General features: G+C 43.3%; 1 protein-coding gene across 1 annotated transcript in view; it reads right to left on the bottom strand.

Annotated features, from left to right (window-relative positions):
• The window catches only part of alk (ALK receptor tyrosine kinase), a 278,727-nt gene that overhangs the window by 160,014 nt on the left and 96,579 nt on the right, over positions 1–22,134 (bottom strand). Inside the window, exon 3 of the mRNA XM_030357274.1 lies at positions 19,608–19,763. Within this exon, the coding sequence (XP_030213134.1) occupies positions 19,608–19,763 (156 nt within the window). The remainder of the gene's footprint in view (positions 1–19,607; positions 19,764–22,134) is intronic.

Below are 22,134 nucleotides of genomic sequence, written 5' to 3' on the forward strand. Positions count from 1 at the left end.
GTTGCTCAAAAGCTGTCTTGTGCTCTTTGGCAAAGGTGATGCCGAGGGAGCGGATGATTTTGTCAAAGAACTTAACAACCTTACCATCTCACCTAGGGAATCTGACATATACGAACAACTTAAACTTTTTATTACCAACCTCAAAGTACTATTATCACTAATTGTAGGATTAATTAGGCTCAGAGAAGGTCATTAATTTTATTGCTTATCCGGTCTACCAAAACACAATTTCCTTTCCCTTACTTCCATTCGGATGCGATAGCCAGTTATCTGTCCCCTGAGCCAGACGAAAAAGAACATCACAATACGAATACAAAGAAAAGACAGGGATAATAAAAACGTATTCTTCAGGTACAACGTCTGTAATTACCGGACACATTGTGATCCGTATATGCCTTTTCTGAGTCCACAAGTACCAGGGTCGAGTTCTTCAACAGGAGGGATTATTCATTTGCTTTTCATTTAGTTTTCACTATTCACTATTGTTCAAATATCTTTTAGTGCCGTTTGTGAGGAACCACGGAAAACAACTCGTACGGTTCAACTGCTTCAGATCTGACCAAAACAACAAGTTTATTCCTTATCAGGAACTAGTGTACGTGTTGCAACGAATCATTCAATTATTTATGGTTGAAAGAGACAGTGAAATTGCTTGCATTTGGGAGGGATACACTTCCAGATCCGGGTAAGTCTCAACGCATAGGATTATGTTTGTATAGGAAGCAGAAAATGCCACTACTTCTGACATCATAAGTCATCACAGCACGCAACTCCTTCCCTGACCCCATAAAAACTGCCAGAGAGAGTGAGTGCAAATGGTGAGGGTTAACACATAACTAGTGTATAAACCAACAATACTTTCAATTGAAGCAAAGTCGGGACATAATGATAAAGTAGTAATCCATGTAGTGCTGCGGTGAAAAATAACTAAAAAGGGAAGGTCAATGCAATAAAAGGTGGCATTTTACATTGGCATTTGCACACACCTGCCTCTCTTGCTCCCCCCCCCTAACACACACATCTTCTTTCATTCCCCAATATCTATTGGCAAAGGCAATCTTCATTCGCACCCGCAGCGTCATTACCTTTCACTAGCACTCACCAGGGGATGGAGGTGGTGGGTGGTGGGGGGGTCTGAGTAATAGTTAGTGCTAATTAAATCAGAGGGCAAGGCCTTTATCAAGCCACATGAGATTAATGTCATGAGGTGAGGTGGGCGATGAGAAGCACTGAGAGTTTATAAAATCAGGGGTGCTTCTCGCTGTCGAGCTGCGGCGAAGGCACCGGCATCGACGGATGCGCTGCCGCCTTGTCACGCGGCGTGATCGATTCAGCGTCCTGTGCTAGCTAGCTGCCCTCCCGCCAGCACAGCCTCGGCTCACGTCAGGAGTACGAGGTCGGCTGACGGCAAAGCTATCCCCCCCCAGAAGAGGTACTGAGCATGTGTGTGTGTGGAGGTGCGCGTGCTTGAGGGTGCGTGCATGGGCGCATGACTGGGAGAGGCAAAATGAGCAGCTGCTTAATTAATCTCATCAAGGGCGGTTCTAACACGGCACACATGGACCAAAACACACGATACTGGAGTGTGATTCTGGTTACAAGTGGGGTGGGTCTGTGTGTGGGTGGCGGGCGTGTGGGTGATTACATACAGGCCTGTTCACCAGCACACACACACACACACACACACACACACACACACACACACACACACACACACACACACACACACACACACACACACACACACACACACACACACACACACACACACACGTCTGTTCAAAACTGATAAAAATGATTATCTGCAGCAAACATGACCCAGCCCCACACTCGCCTGTGAGGGCCAGATGTTCCCCGGGCCTCCCTGGCCAACACCATTAACTAGTGAGTCAAATAAATCAACAGATTCATGTCAACGATGATGGCAGCGTCGATAGGTCAAATTGACTGTTTACAAGTTCTAGCGACAAACAGAACCGTGCCTTTCAACACTGATTACAGCAGACGGCGGTTGGACCACGTTCTGAGAGCAGACGGTTTCGGGGCTCGGGACCATATTTCTGTCACGCTGGGCACCCTTTCCAGAGCAGGGAATGCCTTAAGGGGCCTGGAAGGCTGTGAACTAGCACTAGAAAACCAACACTTCATGTAACACAATGATACCATGTTTATTTAAAGTGCTTTTTATGGTACACAAAGACCGTTCACATATATTTATTAGAGAATATATATCAATGCATCAAAAACATTGAGGTATTACATTAATGTACATATAATAAGTATTACATTGAGGTTTTGCATTTGTATATACAAATGCATACACAATATACATGTACAAATAAAATGCATAAAATCAATTGGCATGGTGGATTAGGAAAGGCTTACGCAGATACGAGTGGTAATAGATGGACATCGTGTGCTGGTCAGGTGTTGTATGCAGCTCCATGCAACAGCAAAGATAAGCTGCTCTTTATAATAATAGAGGTGAAAGTGCGCTATATGTCTTTTCAGAGGCCGGTGGTTGCAGGTCTGAAGCTGCGGCCATTGAATATGATGGGCTGATGATTGATCCCGGTGCAATGTAACCCAGAAGTCTTTTTTTTCCCCTCCCTTGCTATTCAACAAAACATTCTGTTTCATTCAGGTTTTTATCTCCCAAAAGCACAGGGGGGCAGGGTGCATTGTAGAGGGGCCCATGGTGGTGTGTGTTTTGCTGGGTTCACAATGAAACGACAGCCTAATGACGTCGAGGGAGGATTCAGCCCGGGGGTATCATGCAGTGTAAATGGGGTGGGTGGGCAAGATATGCCCCTGGTGGCACGCCACATGGGACAGGAAGAATGAGAACATACCTCCCAAGAAGAGAAACACAAGCCTGCCCGACGAGTAGAAATGGATCTAGTTTTGGTCAGCGTTGGACAATGTCGAGACATGCCGGCGCAGTCGTGGAACTTTAGCGAGAACATTGTTAACATCGGTTTTCATCGACATGTTATTGTTGAGTTTTCGCGGTGATACACGCGGAACAACCTACATGACACCAAGTACAACATCACACTGCAAAGCAATCTGCCGAGTAATCTGCAAAGCGTAGCGCTACAAATGCACTTTTGAGGGAAATAATATTATTGAATATGAATATGATAGGATGCAACATAACATACAGATCAAGATTTTTTATGTTATGGGGGAGGGGGAGGCATAATCATCCATGACTCCTCAAATTAGCCTTAAAATGTTAAATTGGCTTGTTTTCCCTTCCGCTGTCCTTCCCGCTGAAATGTGGTTAGAACAGCGTTTTTTGATACATTCTGAATGGAGGAGAGGGCCATTTCGAATCATCAAATAGATGTTCTACAATACTAAATTGTATCCTAATGCCAGGAACAAGCGTTTATTTCTTTTCATTTGGCTGACCTCCAAAGCTAAGAGATATAGCGAGACATTTTGTAGAATGATGAGTACCTATGTTTAAATATAAGCACATTACAGTAATTTAGTTTGATGACTTTTTGAATCAATACTTAATCGCTTGGCAGGTGTCAGTGACAGGGGTCTATCAGATGTTAATCCATTCAGATGGGCGAACCCAGTTTAAAATGTGACATCAAGTTCAAACAAAGATTGAAAGATAGGACTGCTCTATATTCACCAGGGGTTCGGACGCTACAGCAAAGGAGAGTAAGAAAGATACAAATCAAATGGTGTGTGATATCTTGTGTAAAAATACCAATTATCTCTGAAAAAAAGGGATATGGTAACATATTTTGTGAAGGTCAATATGTCTTATATCAAAAGACAACAATTTAAAAATGCTGTTCAGTTACCTGCGTGTTTTTTTATACAATGGAATAATCCAGGTTTTTATCCATAAATCAGTGTAGATTTATTGTTAAAAAAATAATTGTTGGTAAAATTACCACCTTAGTTGTTGTTCCAAATCCATGGGTGTCCATTGATTCGGTCCTACATATACCTACAATTTAAATTTAAATTTCAAAGTATTCACTTCAAGTATTTATTGACCTCTTTTATTCTGTCCAATTAAATACAATTTAACGAATGATTAACGAATTACGTGAAACCCACTCGCATGCTCTCTGTAAAACCAATTTGATACTCACACATCTAATTTTATTTTCCCTGTTTGAAGTAGACCTCTTGGGAGGGAATGATAATCCCTTAAAGAGAATGGTTATACCGTTAAATACCATGAAAAAGTTGAGGTGGAGCAATTACACCACCAAAGGCAGGAAATAACTCAAAAGTATTAATATCAGTGTCTATATATACATAGCCTTCGTTGGGGGGGGGGCTACATGGATTGGCAAGCCGATAGCTAGCTTTGCTTAGCAACAGCCGTGTGTGCAGGACAGATTTGACCGTGTGGAGCTGGTGGGTGAAGGATGTTCCAGGAAACTGAATCAGTGTGAGTGGTCTCATGCCAGGCAGAGGCCCTAACCATCAATGGCTAGCCTATTTTACCCAGACACCACAATACTTCGTAAAGTAACCTGTCGATGCTTTTTACTGTTAAGAGTCGGCATATCTACTGCAAAGTGAGCAGTGGTCCTGTGGGTCTTCGTGATCCTATTCTGTTATCTTAATCTTGTAATATTTCCTTATAGTGTAGTCCTACTTTAACAACAAGAATCTTTTCTTCTAACAATCAATACAATCAATCATCTCGACTGTGTCCAGATGCAGCTGAACAAATAGACATATAGAGATGGACGCCCCAATATTAGCGAGAAAAAGACTGTAAACAACTGTTAACTAGATTGATTTAGTCATACTATAAACTCGATTTCAAGTAGCCATTTTTTTAATAAAAGGGTTTATGATACAAAAGAAATAAGGTCGATAATTATGGATGGGAAAATCGGTTGAGAAATGTAAACGTTGAAGTACTTTTTATACAGATAATGCGCAGCTCCACCGTTTACTTGTAATTTTTTCACAGGCCAGTCACTCAATATGGTGGCAAGGCCCTCAATATGGTGGCGACTTTGACGTATCACAGTAATGGGTCAAAGCAGTCAATGTGGCGTCTCTGTGTATTTGTCTATGATTATGTCTATGGCCGGACCTGCAAACTCAGGGTTGGGGGTTGCAGAAGTCATTATATAAATGTATTCATTAGTGACGGTTGGCCTCAAAATGTTATGTTTCCTATGAAAGTTTGTTATCCCATTCCCCAAAAAGCTAATCATATATAATATATAATAATGCATATCTCAGTTCCTTAATCCTTATTAGATTAAATCTTTTGTTGGGTTCCCAGCAAATTTTCTTTTAAAACTGTTCCATGGGAATAGAATCTCCCACCTTTTCGTACCTCTGCCCTTGTGTCTCTCCACACCTGCTCGGCCCTCCCTGACATATACACCGTTCCAAACCACACAGGCGTAATGCTGCCACGGCTGAGAACAGCATGCCAGAATTCCGGCAGCAGAAGAGAAGTGACTTTCACAAAACAGCCTTGGCGTCTAGTGTTATGTATTACATAGGGGAACAATAATAATGCCGGTTGACCTGAGTTCTGTGTTTTTGCTAGGCATGGACGTTCTTTGCTGTGCATTTTATACAGGACACAACACACAACCTACTGTGTCCTAGTGGGTCGCACACATAACATGTCATCAAACGTCACACCCCTGTCTCGTCCCACCGGTTCCCCCTTTTCCACAGACGGTGATTTGGTTTGTGACTTCCTCTGCTGCCGGCTTGAAGTCAGAACAACAAAGCCCCCAGCGTTCCGTGTGTTTCTACAGAAGGCGAGGCAGAGTAACGGTGTTGGCCCTGAAAAAAGGCCTTCTGTCGCTCCAAGTCTGGAGCTTGTATGTGCCTCCATTCCATTTGTTTCGTCTTTGTCTCTCATCAATCTAATATACTCTAAACCCATCTCATGTACTTGAATCTAGTGTAATTTAATATAATCTATGTTAATGTATACGACAATTAAATGTACTTTATGTTAATGTCATCTACTTTCATTTAATATAATTAATCCTACCTGTTTATGTCATCTAATCTAATCTCCACAGGGTTCTGTTGCATTGAATCCATAAACGTTCGTGGCTTGTAATACTCCTACTGGAATATTCCTCCACCCTCTAATACCTCCAGTCTTTTAAAGCTATCTGTTTCACCCATTTTGTTGATTGACTGTAATTACCTTTCATTTAGTCAGTCAGTCAATCAATTTGTTTGTGAGCTTGTTTGCTAGCTTGTTTACTTGTCTTAGTTTTCTTTGTTTCTTCGTTCTTGCCCGGAAACATCTTGAATAATGATAGGAAAAATAAATACACATAACCACAGAACATCTAGACTGAAATTAATCTGGGCTCAAGTTGTGTAGTCAGCGCTTCTCATCTGCATGGTTTTTCCGTAACAAGAGAAGGCGCAGACTTGCAAATACATGGGTGCCAAGCAACTCCCGAAGGCGGTGGAGGGAGGGCGGTTAGTTTGAATCTTAAATTAAGGGGGTTTCACATTCTTAAGTGAATGGGCAGGGCCTCAGCAATGAACACAAACAAAGACCTACACTCACACACACACACACACACACGCACACAAATAAGCTACAACTCATCGATGTGTAACGTCTGCCGTTTTAGGCGGTAGCAGAGGCTGTCCACCGTGCAGGGAACTAAGTCGTCTGATCCATCTAGATTAGTGGTGTCCGCGCCAACAGATCCCTTCTAATGCGGCGCTCACGTGGACGTGACTCGCCATCAAACCAACGCAGCATCGGGGGCCCTTCAAAAGCTGAGTCAGATCCAACATGAATGGCGCATCATCAATGATGCAACGCGTTCATGTGGAAACGCTGATGAATTATTTACGAAAACATGATGTTCGCCTTTAATCCTCTATTACTTTCACTTGTGATTTCTAATATAAATCTTCAAAGCCTAAAAAATAATGTATACTCGTAATAAACCCTTCGATGAACAGCAATGCTCATGTGATGCTCTACGCACGAGCTGGTCATAACATTCGACGTGCATATCTTGCGCAGCGTCATAATCTGTCTTCCCCATATGCTCCGTCGTTTAGAATCCGTCCTGAATGGGGGCCCATGAATGATATATACTAGGAGTCGTACAGACTTGCGTCTTAAATTTCTGCGCCAATTCACATCCTTTGTATGTGCCCCCGTGCACATTTGTTTGTCTCTTTAAAGTGGGTTTATTGTTTGCATTGCCACGCCAATTTTAATCTTCATGCTAAAATATAGAGATATATAATGGACTAAGAAGCTCAAAATCCGGATAATGTAGCCAAACACGCAGTCATTAAAGCTCATACATTGATTTGAGGTCACTCCTGTGGTGATGAAAGGCTAGTTTTTGCCACAAACGTTCCTATTCACTGAATCACAAACTCACTCCAAACAAACAGAATGCTGGTGAACTTCTTCAAACGGGGCAATAAAGAGTAAGGAGCACATCGGAGGAAAGATATGAACATGAAACTCTCTCTCCCTCTCTCTTGAGGGTTGCTTTACCTCCGAGGAGGAAAATGGGGATGAAAGCTTTGAAATGGACAGTAGGAAAGGAGACAAGGGAATGCACGGGCCCAGGGCTGAATCTGTGCAAAGGGTTGGGTGGGTGGTGGATAGAATGCCATTGTCTCGCGTTCAGTAGAGTAACCGTTTATAACTGCTGAGGAGGGCTAATGTTATCTGAAAACTTGCACAGCAAAGGCTGGAGGGAAGCGAAATGGAGATTGTAAATAGGAAGCCATGAACTGCAACAGCTCAAAGCCTAGCACTGACTGGTTAAAAAAAGGGAGAAGAGTTTTCTTTGATGGACAACAACATGAATGAACTGGGTGGAATGTTTTCAATTTCGCACAATTTTGAAATATCACCCCTCCTTTTATCAATTCACTTTTGGAGTTGTTAAATAGAGAGATGTTAAATCACAAACAAGGATAACAAATATGTAGTAAGGCCTCAAGAGCCAAGCATTACCTCTCAGAAATAAACAAAAAACTTTTATCTCAAATAGTGAACCACAGACTATAATACCTGTGTGAGCTGAATAGGGGCATGCAACAACAAACCACATTAATAATCCAGGTTTCTTTCCTTTCCCCCTTCTTCTCTCTACCCCAGGCAATGCTTGTCACGTGGAGTCCAGCGATACAATGGACTATAGCTTCATAAGAACACTCTACATTAATAATAAAAATTAAATACAGTAATGGATGGGGGATCTTACAAACAATAATTAAGAGGAGACCATGCAGAACAAGATGACACACTCAAATTTATCAATTTGGTTTTTCCTTAAGACGGTGATGACAGTAAATAAGAAACCATCCAAGGGTGACGAATGAAATGTGTTGCACACGCACGCACATGCACACACACACACACACGCACGCACGCACACGCACACACACACACTCAGACTCGCATACAGACACAAACACACACACACATCAGCAGTGTCCTTTTTGAATGAATCAATAAAACCATCGACTATAAAAAATATTATTTGAGAGAAGGGTTTTTGACCATATGATATTGTACATGCATGGACATTGACGCCAAGTTTATGGTTCCACCATAATATTATATGGCATGAGCGACTTTGAAACGGAATAGTGAAATGTGTGATATTAAGATCAGCTCATTCAACAGAATGAACATGCGTTTTACTGTACAAAACCTACACTATGGTTCCTTAATGTGAATGCAAGGATCATAAATATTCAACAGATATACCTCACCTCAAGATCACCTCCATCAGGAGTTGAAATTGATGTGGAGGAATACAACTTCCATGTATTAAACCACGATAGCTGGAATTCACATTGAATTTAGGTTGTTTCTGAACACCCACAGGTTGGATAAATAAGCAATTTTGACACATTAAAATTATTTGTAGACAAATAGTCAATTAAACTTTACGACCAGCCTCTGCGATTTGAGGGTAAATTAGAACTGAAAAGTCGGATTGCCCTATGAAGATTGAAAATCTGAAAATCATCTGTAAAGACATGAATCAAGTTGAAAAATAACATGCCTCTGACGGCACCATACAGAAGCATGTTGTTTGTGATGGTATGCAGAGATAACTTCAACCTGCAATATGAGACTATTCTACTGAAGCTATTTTCTGCTTTTTGTCCTTAAAAAGAAAAATCTGAACTGAAGATAATTCACTCCCAGCCCCGCCCCCCCTCCCCTCTATGTAAAACATGCAGGTTTAATCTCATCTCTGTCATATCTCTTCAAGGGAGGTTCTGGCCACTTTGCAGTTTCAGCGTGACAATTTTCTTTTGAGAATACAGCACCATCCCTTGATCCAAACACCAGGGTGCCATCGCATCGTCCCGTCTCTACACTGTCCGGCTTTCAATATGCAGGAGGACCTGCCGTCCTAAACCCAGTAGTCTGAGTCTGCCACTCCAAACACGGCCTCATTAACTCTTACCGCCCGAGACATTAGTCATTTGGTTTCATTTTCAATTTTGAGATAATTATTTGTTTCTGTTCTGGAGTCGGTTGCGGTGAAAGCAATTCTTGTGGCGCTTAATTAATTTATTTAACTGTGGGTCAATTCCAAACTATTTAATCTTCCCACACATCTGGTGTCCTAGTTAGATTTGATAGGGCCACACCATCCGAACAATACATACAATTATAAATGAGGGCAAGTTGCTATAATTGCGCTTGCCATATCACGGTGCTTTTAGTAATGCTGCATGTAAAATGACCCTCTGGATCCTGTAATCAGTAGTATTAGAACACTGCATTTTGGGATTAGACAGCAACATTGCGAGAACTATTCAATCTAAAAACGATACAAAATCCAATCATACCCAAATTCACAGTCATAATCGTTATATCCATCTCTAACTCCGCCAATTGAGTTTCCTACACTAACAGGCCGAAGCTAGTCAGAATTTCTGCATTTCCAACTGTTTTCCAGCAGGTCACTAGAACTAAACCAGCTTTCTTCTATATTAAAATCTCATCTTTTACATATGTGATCAAATGTAAGCTGAGGAGTAATTCCAAAGACATCCCTGAGTAACTCCATTACTCATTTGTGAGAAGTGTGAGAAGTGAGAAGAGCATTAAAAAACAACCCATTGACAAACAAAGCTTCACATTGATTAGCATTTTATAATCAATGAAAGGCAGAACAACACACGGCTTGGTTGTCGGTTACATTGTTGAGTTCATCCAGAGCCCATAGGTGGATGGGCTAAGGCGGAGGCTTCGTTGCATCTTCAGAATAGTGACTTTGAGCAAAAAAGGCTTCAACGTAGACTTGTAAAGACGGTTTGAGAAAGGTCCTACTCGTCCAAAGGGCAAGAACCCTCGGCAAGCTAAAGAAAAACAACAACTCCACAAGGCACTTTGATGTGAGACGCTTCGAAGACCAGCATGGGAATGACCGCAAAGGGAATGCGATATCTCAGATGATAATAATAAAAAAACTTCCTCTAGGCTCTTCATCTCACCTCTACATGTCCAAAGCAGAGCAATTTCTCATCACAACCCCTAGAGGGAAGCCAGGGGGTCACACACCCACACACATATGTCTTGGGTGCCAGAGTGTGGGTGTGCGCTTGTGTTCAAAGGTGTTTGTGTATGTGTCTGTGTGTGTGTGCGCCTTCTTTTGCATTGTTGCATGTATGGGTGTGCAACCACTTTAATGTGTGCGTGCGTTCATTGGTGTGTGTTTGTGTGTGTGTGTGTGTGTGTGTGTGTGTGTGTGTGTGTGTGTGTGTGTGTGTGTGTTTGTGTTCATGTGTGTGTTTGTCTGTGTTTGTGTGCATCTATGCGCATGCATGTGAGTAATAGTGCAGATGAGATGATCCCACACCAAAAAAGCAGAAGAGCCTTCAGGGAGACTCCGTCAAAAGAGTCTAATTAATCAAACATGACTGGGTCACTGATGGAACACGGGCACCAGCGCAGAGAATTAGACCAGACCTGTGTTCCTCCCAACCTTCTCCTAAGCACGCGCACACACACGCACGCACGGCACGCCTACGCACGCACACGCACACACCGTCCGGGTCGCCACACACCCACCCTGCTCAACCTCCAAATATAAAAAAGTGCCAGAGATGTGATTTCCAGTGATTTGTGCTTCGGTTGTATGAATGCATGAAATCTGACAATCCCTTGCATCATTGCAAAAACTGCAACCAGGTCTGGGGAATGTCATGGATGAAAATATCTTGACTGGATCTATTTAGCTCACTTATGACACACTTGTGTGTATACGGTGTACACACACAAACACAGGACACATTCTTCTAGGCGTTGGTGTTTTGAGGAGCAGAATCGATGGCGCTGATGAAGGACAAACATATGGCCTGGGGAGGCAGTTTGGCTATTGGATGGAGTGCGGATGGCATTTGCAATCATGCAACTGATTGAACCGACCTCTGGGTCGATACCAAACTCAAGAAGGAGTGAAAAGTGCCGGATTGCTTAAATAAGGGCCCTTAATATGTAAGTGTATAAAAGTATTTCAGCAGTGCACCCATGGGGAAACACATTTGGTGGGAAAGAGAGATTAACTCCTACGCCTGGATTCTTATTGCAAAATATTATCTAAAAGTATGAAATAAATGTACATTTTTGTACTTTTAAATAAAAAAGGAAGGTTTTATTCTGCCTTCCCCTCCCGACATTATTCATCAAATGATGATGTTGATAAAATGCAAGACTGTACAGAATACAGACCAAAATGGTCAGGGCATTGGAGAGGGAAGATGATATTCTCTGAGACGACGGGACATGCATTGCAACTTTAGCGGTTGCAGTTTTCTGCAGGCGCGACTAGTTTGCTGTTTCGGGTGAGAGGTAAAGAACAACAACAGCACCAGCTTAAACATAAAAGGACTCCTAGGTACAACTGTTTCCTATTAACAATCAAATTGAATGGAATGATAAAAGCAAACGCAGTAATGTCATCTTGTTAATGGCATCCTTCCGCTGTACGTATTGACAGAGGTCCATTAGAAGAGAGTAGGACGAGAGCCATGTTTCTGACAGAGAGACACTCGGACCCAAAGAAAAAGGATGGATGGAATCACAGCGTCTCCAAATCCCACAGCGACGGCCATTGTTGTTAGCCTGAGGGAAGCGCGGGGAGGTGGACACAGCGTGTTGAACACGCTGTGGCGCGCATCCGAGATGCTATCGGGGAGCCGCGGAGAGTATCACATCACACTCGTGCCTGTGGTACTAGCCCCCCGCCGTCCCTCATGACTCCTCACAGGCACATACGTTAACAGGTTCCATTTTGTCACATCGAGGCCTCCGTGTGAAGACACACGGTGCGTTGTCCCGCGGGGGGGCTGCCATGTTTTGCAATGTTTCCGTTTCGGTTCAGCTGCTTCTTGGTTGTACCTCACAAGCAGGGAGGGGGGGGGGGGGGGGAATTGCTGTGGTAATTGCATTGATGTTGGAAGTGGGGTACAATTAGGATGCGATTGTGGTTCCTGGGGGGGGGGGGGCCTGGGTGGAGTAATAAATCATAGAGACAACAAGTGACTCGGTACTATCGTGCAACGCTCGGAGCTCGCTTTCACCACGCCGACCTCGGGGTCTAACAGTCTGGGGCTGGGTGGAGTCGCGCTACAATTATTAGGGCGGTGATAGAAATCCACCCACCTGCTGCATTATAAACAACCCTCTGCTTGATGTGTAGCCTCCCCCATCCCACCCCAACCCAAGGTCAGAGTGCACATTAGAACCTATACTACCCACTACCCTATGCCTGTGATGGCCTGTCTTGATTGATCCATGCGCTCTCATTAGCTCCTTCTCTCTGGGTGGGTTAGTGATTTTCTTTATTTTTTTTCAGGATTTCGTGGTGAGAATAAGCCCTGGAGGCTATGTTGCATTACGGGGCTGCACACTGCAACACTTGGAATCACACTACACACTTGCACACATACACACTGACACACACAGTCTCAAACACACAAACACAAACAGAAACAAACCGACACACACACACACGGTCACACACACACACACGCACGCACAGCCAAACACAATGACACCTGGCCTTCTCACATGTCCCGACAGGGGTCTGTGGACCCACCCTGTGTAAGACATGCTCTGAACATAGGGCAGCGAGCCAGCGATGCAGCGATGGATCCCAATGAGCTCCGGTTGAAGGGCAAAACTTTTTCCTTTGGGCGAAACAATTCTCAACAGAAAAAGTGCTGGAACTGTTTCGTGTTGGTTATTTCCCTGGCCGCTAATTATACATCGTTTTCCGAGTGAATTACTCAGTAGTGTCTGCAGATCTTGGGAGTTTTAATATCACTGTGGAATTATGGGGTTGCATGTTACATGCTGTTAGGATTTGCATATGATGTGAGTGTGCACCCTTGATAGAACAGGCATACCGCGTGTTAACGTGATCATTTCTGCATGGCGCAAAATCTTTTTATCCATTAGAGCTCGAGTTTCACTCTGATAATTAGGCATAATTTAACAATAATTATTTATATATATGGTTAAACTTGAAATTCAACAATATATTCATCTGTAATATTTAATTTAACTAATGCGGTCGGAAAAAAAAGCTATAATTACTTAAAATTAATCCTGTTGATCGACTTTATTTTCTCTACAATTGAAATATGGCCAGCACTGTTTCTGACAAGAAAATTAACGCATCCTAACTTAGTCCTTGTCTTGTTCAGTAGGGTTGTTTTTTGAGAAGCTGCTTTTCCACATGAACATCTATCATCACAGACAAACAGATGGGCAACTACAGCCTCGCTATAGTGCATTGCTGCAATACCACATGCTCGCCATAGGAAGACAAAGGAGGACTCATTGACTCGACGTCTCTGGGAGATATTCCACACGCCCTTATGGCACTCTAGGAAAAACAATGTTTCAAGATGAGGAGGAAAAAAAGTATAATTGAATGGTTGAAGTACAGCAGTATTTCTTCTGTGGTAAATGGACCATTGATCGGCACAAAAGTCATTTCACTGGGAATAAGTAACAAGCAACCTTAGCAAATCAAGTTTTTACCCTGACTCATTGTAAAACTTTCAGGGAAAGTCTATATGAAACCTTCATCTAATCGGCCATCATCACTCACGGTATTCTCTCGCACAATCCAGCGCGTTGAACTGGGTTCAGACTGCGACTCCCACTCGCATTATAAGGCTGTGGCTAAAGGTAGCTTCTATGTGAAAGGAGTGGCAGTTTATTTAGTTTTTGTCAAAGTTCTGAGTGTCATAATAAATTCAGGGGCTGGCCGGCTCAAGCTTCTTTACTTTATGGTTTAGCCTTTTCCTTCGGAAGAGATAGTGAGAGAGCCGACGCAACCGCATGAACGGATTTGTCAGGCTGGTTTGATGAATACGAATTCAGCGCCAAAGGTCCAAGTCGGACACTTCTGGAAAACACAAAATTTGTCTTTGGCTTGGCTGATAGCTAGAGACACACGACAGGGGAAACTATCTGCATGACAGTCATTATAGTCTTTCGAGTATATATAAATACAATGGGACACGTGTTGGACACCTTGATGCAAACAAAACAAACATCAAAGTTTTAGCAACAATATATCAGTACGAGAGCAGCAGACCGGTTGAACTAGTGGTTGAATCCCGGTTACAGGCAATGCAAGGCAACTTTATTTATATTGCACTTTTCATACACGAGGCAGGCTCAAAATGCTCCACATAGAAACATCGTCATACAAAGAAATAAAATAATAGATAAGTAAAAGAAAATAGATATAAAATAAAGGCAAAGTTAAAAAAGAAAGTGCACTGTATTCTAAAAAGAAGATAAATCTGCAATCAGTAACAGTAATAATCAATCATAATAATTTAGTCAGTGTGATGTACGCCTTTCAACCACCCACACACACACACACACACACACACACACACACACACACACACACACACACACACACACACACACACACACACACACACACACACACACACACACACACACAGCTTCTGCATCATCCGCAGACATCTTCAATAGATTTCGAACAAGCTTCAACTTGAACTTTTTACGATGTGGCGCACGCTTGGGTTCCGCTGCGTAACACTTGATCACACAGAGTGGGGCCAAGTGTTATTCCTGATATTGAGTGGCTTAAAATAACTGTGCTGCTTATGTAACCTCTTATAACAGAGGTTGGGGGGGGGGGCACACGGAGAATCCTCACGTTTAAGGGCTTTGTTTGGGTCTACCTGAGACTTTGATCGAGTTACTCCACCACAGTGATAGCACACATTTGTGCTTCCTCTTGAATCGTTCGCCAAACATACGGCCTGCATTGCACGATAAATGAGGGGACGAAGATGATGATGCACGTGTTCCAATTAGCTCAGTGATGACTGAGCTTATGACTGAACTTGGGACGATAAGTGTACTAACAGTGCCCTGGTACATAAAAGGAGCAGGCCCATAATTAGTGTCATGGTTGACACATGCGTTTGTCCCGTAATGACGCCTTTGTGAAAGAGCAAACACTGATTGTGCACGTTATGGAGGGTAATAATGGCACCAGTACGAATGGAAAATCAACCCACACCATGTCACTGAGTTGTCCTGACCCCTTCGCCATTGTCCCGTCGTGCTGTGCCAAATAGGTCAGGACATATAATGTTTGCAGCCGGATTTCAAAGTGATTACAACAGCAGGAGTAAAATTACGAGTGAAAACTGTCATTCATTTTGTCCCGACAACAATTTGTGTGGATTCGTCGGCAGAGCCATGGCAACATCATTCACAAGGTCTGTGGTTTTGTCCGTCCAGGGGGATTTTGAGGTGGCTCATGTGTGAGTGGCTGTGCTCTATTGTCAAAAAGGTCCAAGAGAAAACTTTTGTTTGTCATCTTTGCTGTTTACCTTTCAAAAGCAAGTGACGTAAAGCCTAGAACTACGGTTAACTTGAGTCATAAACAAGGAGTAGGCAATGTTTATCCATCTGATTTTACAGGTAAGATTGAGGTATACATACCACTGCAGGCAGAGTGCACACTGAAGCGAAGCAAAGAACATTGCAATTATTGACTTTGCTTGGTGAAACACACAACTAATAGGATTTGGGACATCGATTGGGAAACTTTAATTTGGTTCATTTATATTCCACCCGTTTTTGTTTTATTGGTATATTGATTTACTTATAATGATATAAGGTAAGATATGTCTTTATTGGAAAGAACATTAATGTGGCTAATACTATCATCCTAATAGAAGGGGGTGGAGCTGGGTCAAATTTTGTTCTTAAGGGCGGCACTGGCCCCCTCTGGCCCCCCCCTAAGAAGTAGAAATGCAAGTAAGAATAAATCCAAAACTGAGAAGAAGCAAAAAATTCCATTGATTTAATACCATCGCCGTGGAGAGACCCATTCACTAACACCAGAGAGAAAAATATAAGCTGAGATAAGCCCTTTCTTCTATAGACCTCTATAATGCGCCGTCAATTTCCTGAGTTGGCAGGTGAAAGAATCAGTCTCGGTTCCAGTCTTACTCTCCATTTAAAAACAAAGACACCAACTACGGAAAAAAAAAAAAAAAAAAAAAAGGGATTACAATGCATATCTCTGTGTCTGTCATTCAGCCCTTAACTCAAGCTGATGCCTACCTGGCCCCTATGCACACAGCGGGAGATCAATGCACTACCATAAACCCACGCTGCTTCTGCACCGGGGCAGGGGCGATGGACGGCATACACATTTGAGACCAACCACTTTCGTCAACAAGGCAATTTATAGTAGTCGAATTCAATTTTTTTATTTACTTTTATTTCTCCTTCCACCATTGTGCTTCAAGGCAGCATCGCTGAAGCTCAGGCTGTAGGTTATAGGGGAGAGCTGTGACTCATTTCCCATCAACATGATAAGGGTCACTAAGGACATATTTGACTCTGGGAAAAGTGCTAGCACAGTTTAGCGCAGTATAGCGCAGCATTGCGCAGCATCGCTCGCGGTATGGCTAAGTGCATATGGTAATCTCACTGAGCTTCACCTTTACGGCTCTCCAAAATGCGCTGCCAGGGTCTGAGAGTAACAAGTGTCGGGCTTCCGTTCCAGTTTTGCCACACGGCGTTTGCCTTTGAGGATAGAGGAAAAGTGTCACCAGATGTTAACTGTAATGAGTTTCCCTCTTGTTCTAAATGCTACACATGGAGTCTTATGCTAATTGTCTTGCCAAAAGGTAGCACCGCCTGCAGCACTCCTCATTAGTCTCTTTAGCCAGTGATGCTAATGTGGCTAAAGTCCTCCACTTTTCAGTCACAGAGGACGACAAAGGTGCCTCGATGGCTGGCCAAGGACATAATGAAGAATAGCACTGATAAATATATAACCGATTTAGTCAGTGTTTCTTTAACATTACCTTACACTGCAAATTATGGTTGATGATTAGATCATTTACGTTCTCTAGGATTAACTGAAACACCTCTGGGAGGGTTATGATAACAGTATTACCTGTATCTTTACATTAGTTAAACCAAAATATATTATTTAAAGATATCCGATTTTTTGCGCTAACCCTAACCCTAATATAATTTATAAAGTGTTAGTTAATGATTTACTAACTATTTAAAATATGACAGTTCTTTGTAAGCACCCAGTAATGCTGAAATGAATGATTAGTTTAGTTAGTTAGAAAGCAAAAGTTTCATTCAATAGGTAATTTGTGTGAGCTCATCCAAAGGGAGAACCATCTATACCTTATTACTTGTTGCTTCATATGATTTGTGAAAATATATTTGAATCATATAATTTAATATATTTACCAAACTACACTTGGTCAATTGATAAAGACACTTCATGAAGTAGCATGAACTACGTTTTGGGTGTTCTTGAGAGCAGTGTCCTCGTGCAGCGGATCAACAAAGAGCGTGTTCCACAAAGGACCCTTTTTTTCTTCATTGTTTTTTTCACTCCCAATTTTACAGTTCAGCAACTTGCATTTAGGATGCATTTTGGCCCAAACAATAAAAGAGGGGACTCCACAGATCCCCGGCTTTAAACATTTTGCCCTTCATTTCCATCCCTTTTATAGTGCGAGCACGAGTGAAATGCTTGGAGACAGCCGCTCGCCTGGCTCAATTATTCAAAACACGCCGGCTCTATTGTGGCTAACGGAGGGGCTCCACTGTGATTATGCACATACATTGCCTTTGTATTCCTTTGTACTTTCATGACACATAACTTCAATCGGCTGCATTTTCTAAGGCTGCCGTGCATACGTTTATGGCTTTGATTACGGCGGCGGTACGTGGTCAGAGGGCTAGGTGTGCTAGGGTTTGATGCCGGTTAAAAGTACATCATTGATACTGCCTGTTTTTAGTCCTCTGGCTTTATAACGGACATCAGAGCATACATTATTAACAGAGCCGTATCGTCAGCGGCTTACTCAGTGTATTTAGCTATCAGGCAATCTATCATACATCCCTTAATATCATTTCTTCCTCCTACAGTTTTGAAGGCTTGCCATTCTCTCGATTGCGATCGGAAAAAGTCCATTACGGATGGAAAAGTCAGGCCCGCATCCAATATTTATTTTTCTAATAGATTACTTTTTTTTATCAAATCAATCCAGGCCACATGGGAGGTATGGCCTTACAAGGTACGTATGATATGTAATCATTAAACAGCCTTTGCATTGAAGTCTACAATGGGTTAACCGAAGGTCAGGAAGAAGAGACTATACTTAAAATCAAAGGAAAGTCACATTGATAACACGGCTGATAAAATGTGTGCACACACACATACAGAGTCAACCCTTTGACCGTTTACTATACATCCTACGATCCCTGGGACTATATATAACAATATTCCACCACATCAAGAGCCCAAACCCGTCTGATCACACACACCTCTGGCCCGCGATAAACAAACCAAACACCGAAAACGTTAAAAGGAACGAATCATTTTAGGAAATAAATAGATTCTTGTGTGTCTCCGTTTCACCGTCACCTCAGGAGATAAGGCTAGGCTGTTTATCCACCTCTCTCACGGTGTAAAAATGAATAAAGCTGGAGGATGTGGAAGATTCAATACAAGATGCACGCTGCAGACTGCCGAAGCGGCAAACTACGTTCACTTTACTTCTTACCCGGCGGAACTTTGTTATAAAATACCCTCTCTCAATAACACTTTGAGCAAAACCTGCAATTCACTCAAACTGGCACTTAAAGGGAGCCGTCAGAAGGATCTGTCGAAAAGTTGGAACATAGACGTCGTTCCTCTGGGATTTGTGTTCTCCATCGGTCCCGACTGGAGAAACGACGACCACACGATTTACATAGTTCTCAAATCGCGAAGCATGTATGAAGCAATATACATAAATAACCTTCTAAATAATGCAAATCCTAGCCAGTAATGCATCCTTTTCTAAACGTCTGAACAAACAAACATATATGATTAAAGGTGATTATGGGGTAGATTCCCCTCTTTTGGTGAGCAGCACCACCACTGATATGAGGCACCCACCACCCAAATACGACAGCATCTCAGCGCAGGAATCAGCAGTAGATCATGTGAGGGGTGCGGTAGAGGCAACAGGTGTGAGTGTAAGAATAAAGGGGCAAAGGGTGATACCTTCTGTCTTACCTTCCTCCCACCCCTGGGGGCTTCCCTCCTTGTCCTCGTTCCTCCAGTCGTCCCCGTCCGGGTGAGGGTCTTCGGCCGCCACGATGCTCCATGTCACCTCAGGGTTGAGCGCGGGCTGCTTGTCACACGACTTGCTGTTGCTGTTGCATCTGCGATCTAGTGAAAGAACCAAGGGTGGATCATGTTAGGTTTGTAATTGGTGAGGCTGAACAGGGGTATGACTGGAGTTGGTTGCATTGGTGGGTTTTCAATCCAAAGGATGGCTAGACGAATACAAGTCATCCCTTAATGTTCGTATTATTCACATTAATTATTAGTAATCAGTCTAACTATATTGGTACTCAGTAGGGATGGATATTTTACTGAAAAAACACTGAATACAAATGTTGCCCAAGGCCTTCTGTAGTTCCTGCTTTTCGATTCAATTCTAGCTACTAAATTAATTAAATACTAAACATTCCAACCAATTTCGAGAGTATGATATGATTTGGTTGCAATATTCTCCAACCAACATCCCTCTGTGGATTTAAGATCAAAGATTAGCTTACAAAGGGAAACTATTTCCATTCCGAGATCGACATTTTCTTAACTTTTACCCGGTCAGCATAGTCTTTGACACTCCCCCTTCCTTAAGCCAATTTTTAAGATTTATTCCAGCTGCACGTACTAGTGCAACTTCAGAGGAGCACACAGTGAGCGTAAGCAGTTGCCATGGCAACGGGGTTAGGGTTAGCTCCTCTCATACACAAGGTTTAGCATTTCATTATATATACGACGTCACATCGCCGATACACCGCGCCTAAGCGGCTGTGGATCCCATCGTCACCTTAAGGGCACATCGTTGTGATGGAGACGTTCACCACGGCCTCTCCCTCCGAGGCCTCATGCCTAATGCAACAGGCCCTAACAGGCGCGGAGTTTAGAGAGGCAGGGGTTGGGGGCATTACCGCGCTAATGCCAAGCGCTCCCCCACATCGCTCCTCTCACTGTGGAATCACAGGCCACGGGCTCCACCCACTCATCCTCCACCTCCACCCCACCCTCCCAACCACTAACACCCACCCCCTACACCCCCAACCGTCTCCCTCCCAACAGAAGGCACAACCACTCCTGCGGATAATCCCTTTTAGCACTTTTTATTTTTTATTTCTGTCATTAAGCAGACGCTTTTGATCCGAAGCGACTCACACCGTGTCCATATGCCGCTAATTTAAGAGCAGCGAGGTATGCTAGGCGTCTTGCTCCAGGATGCGTGCAGACTAGGCTTCAGGCAACAGGGGGATCAGGATTCAGAACCTTCTGGCTGGGAGTCGATCTCGTTGCAATACCAACCACGGCACGTTCCTTCCCAGCTGGATACATGGGGCTTGATAGATGGGGCTTGACAGATGCTTGATACATGTGGCTGCTGTGTCCTGGTAGCTAGCACGTAGCTTACATGAGGGAAGGATGTCCCTGCATTAGCCCCCCGGTGGCAGCACTGTAACGCAGCGCTGCGGCGGCAGGGCGGGAGAGGGGAAGGGTGGGGGGGACGCAATTAGACGGAGGGGAAACAGCGCAGCATTTAGAGTCGATCATTGCCATCTGATTATTATCCATTTAGACCGCAGAGCGCCGGGGACGGGGAGCCCCCGCTGGATCGTAAGGGCCCACCCGTGGGGGCCGGAATCGAAAGCGTTTTGATTACTGGGGTCACAAGATTTGAAAAGGGGCCACACACTCCCATGTGGTAACTTTTTATCGTTTATTTTGCATGTGCATCACGTGTGGCCCGGTCCAATGGTGGGTTCTGTTCTGAATGGGGTTCTAACGGGGGGCTGCTTTACAGATTAGCCGCGGCCCTCTCCCGGTGTCTACACATGTACAATGGGGCCGGGCCGCTGGGCCCTGGGTAATGAAGTGGTATTATAGTAACGCAGAACTCCATTAGGGCTGACTGGAAATTACTTGGTTGACCAAGTGAGAGCCGGCTGACTTTAGAGGACACGGTGGCACTTTATATTTTCTTGACTCGCCTTGAATTAGTCACAGTAGAAGATCATGATTTTTTTTTCTGTTTCAAATGCTTTCAGCAAAACTCGCAGCACTCATTGGTGCCAATAGCCGATAATCAGTGAGGACCCCGTGGGCCAATGAGATGTGGCAATAGCGAGGAGGTCACAGTGAAAGACCACTGAGAGGCGTTCAATAAACGCCTGTGTTTCTGTGATATAAGAGTGATAAAATGGGTGTCCGATAAAAGGTTAATCAACCTTTCAAAGTTTGGGCCGTAACGGTTTGAATCAGTACAGTTCTGCTGACCACTGGTAACACTGAAAAACAGACTTAATTTAAGTTGACGTTAAAGGCCGGAGGGATTTACCATGACTATATGGTCCATTGGTTGATGGAGCATATAGTTTTGCAAAAGACAAGAAGCCCTTTTAAAGCTTTGTATTTTCCAAAACGTGTGCGTGTGTGAATCCCAGTTAATTCATGGCAAAAAAAACACATCTTGCACATCGATTACATTAACCAATTTGCATAC

Source organism: Gadus morhua, chromosome 5 (assembly GCF_902167405.1).
Source record: "Gadus morhua chromosome 5, gadMor3.0, whole genome shotgun sequence".
NCBI lineage: Eukaryota > Metazoa > Chordata > Actinopteri > Gadiformes > Gadidae > Gadus > Gadus morhua.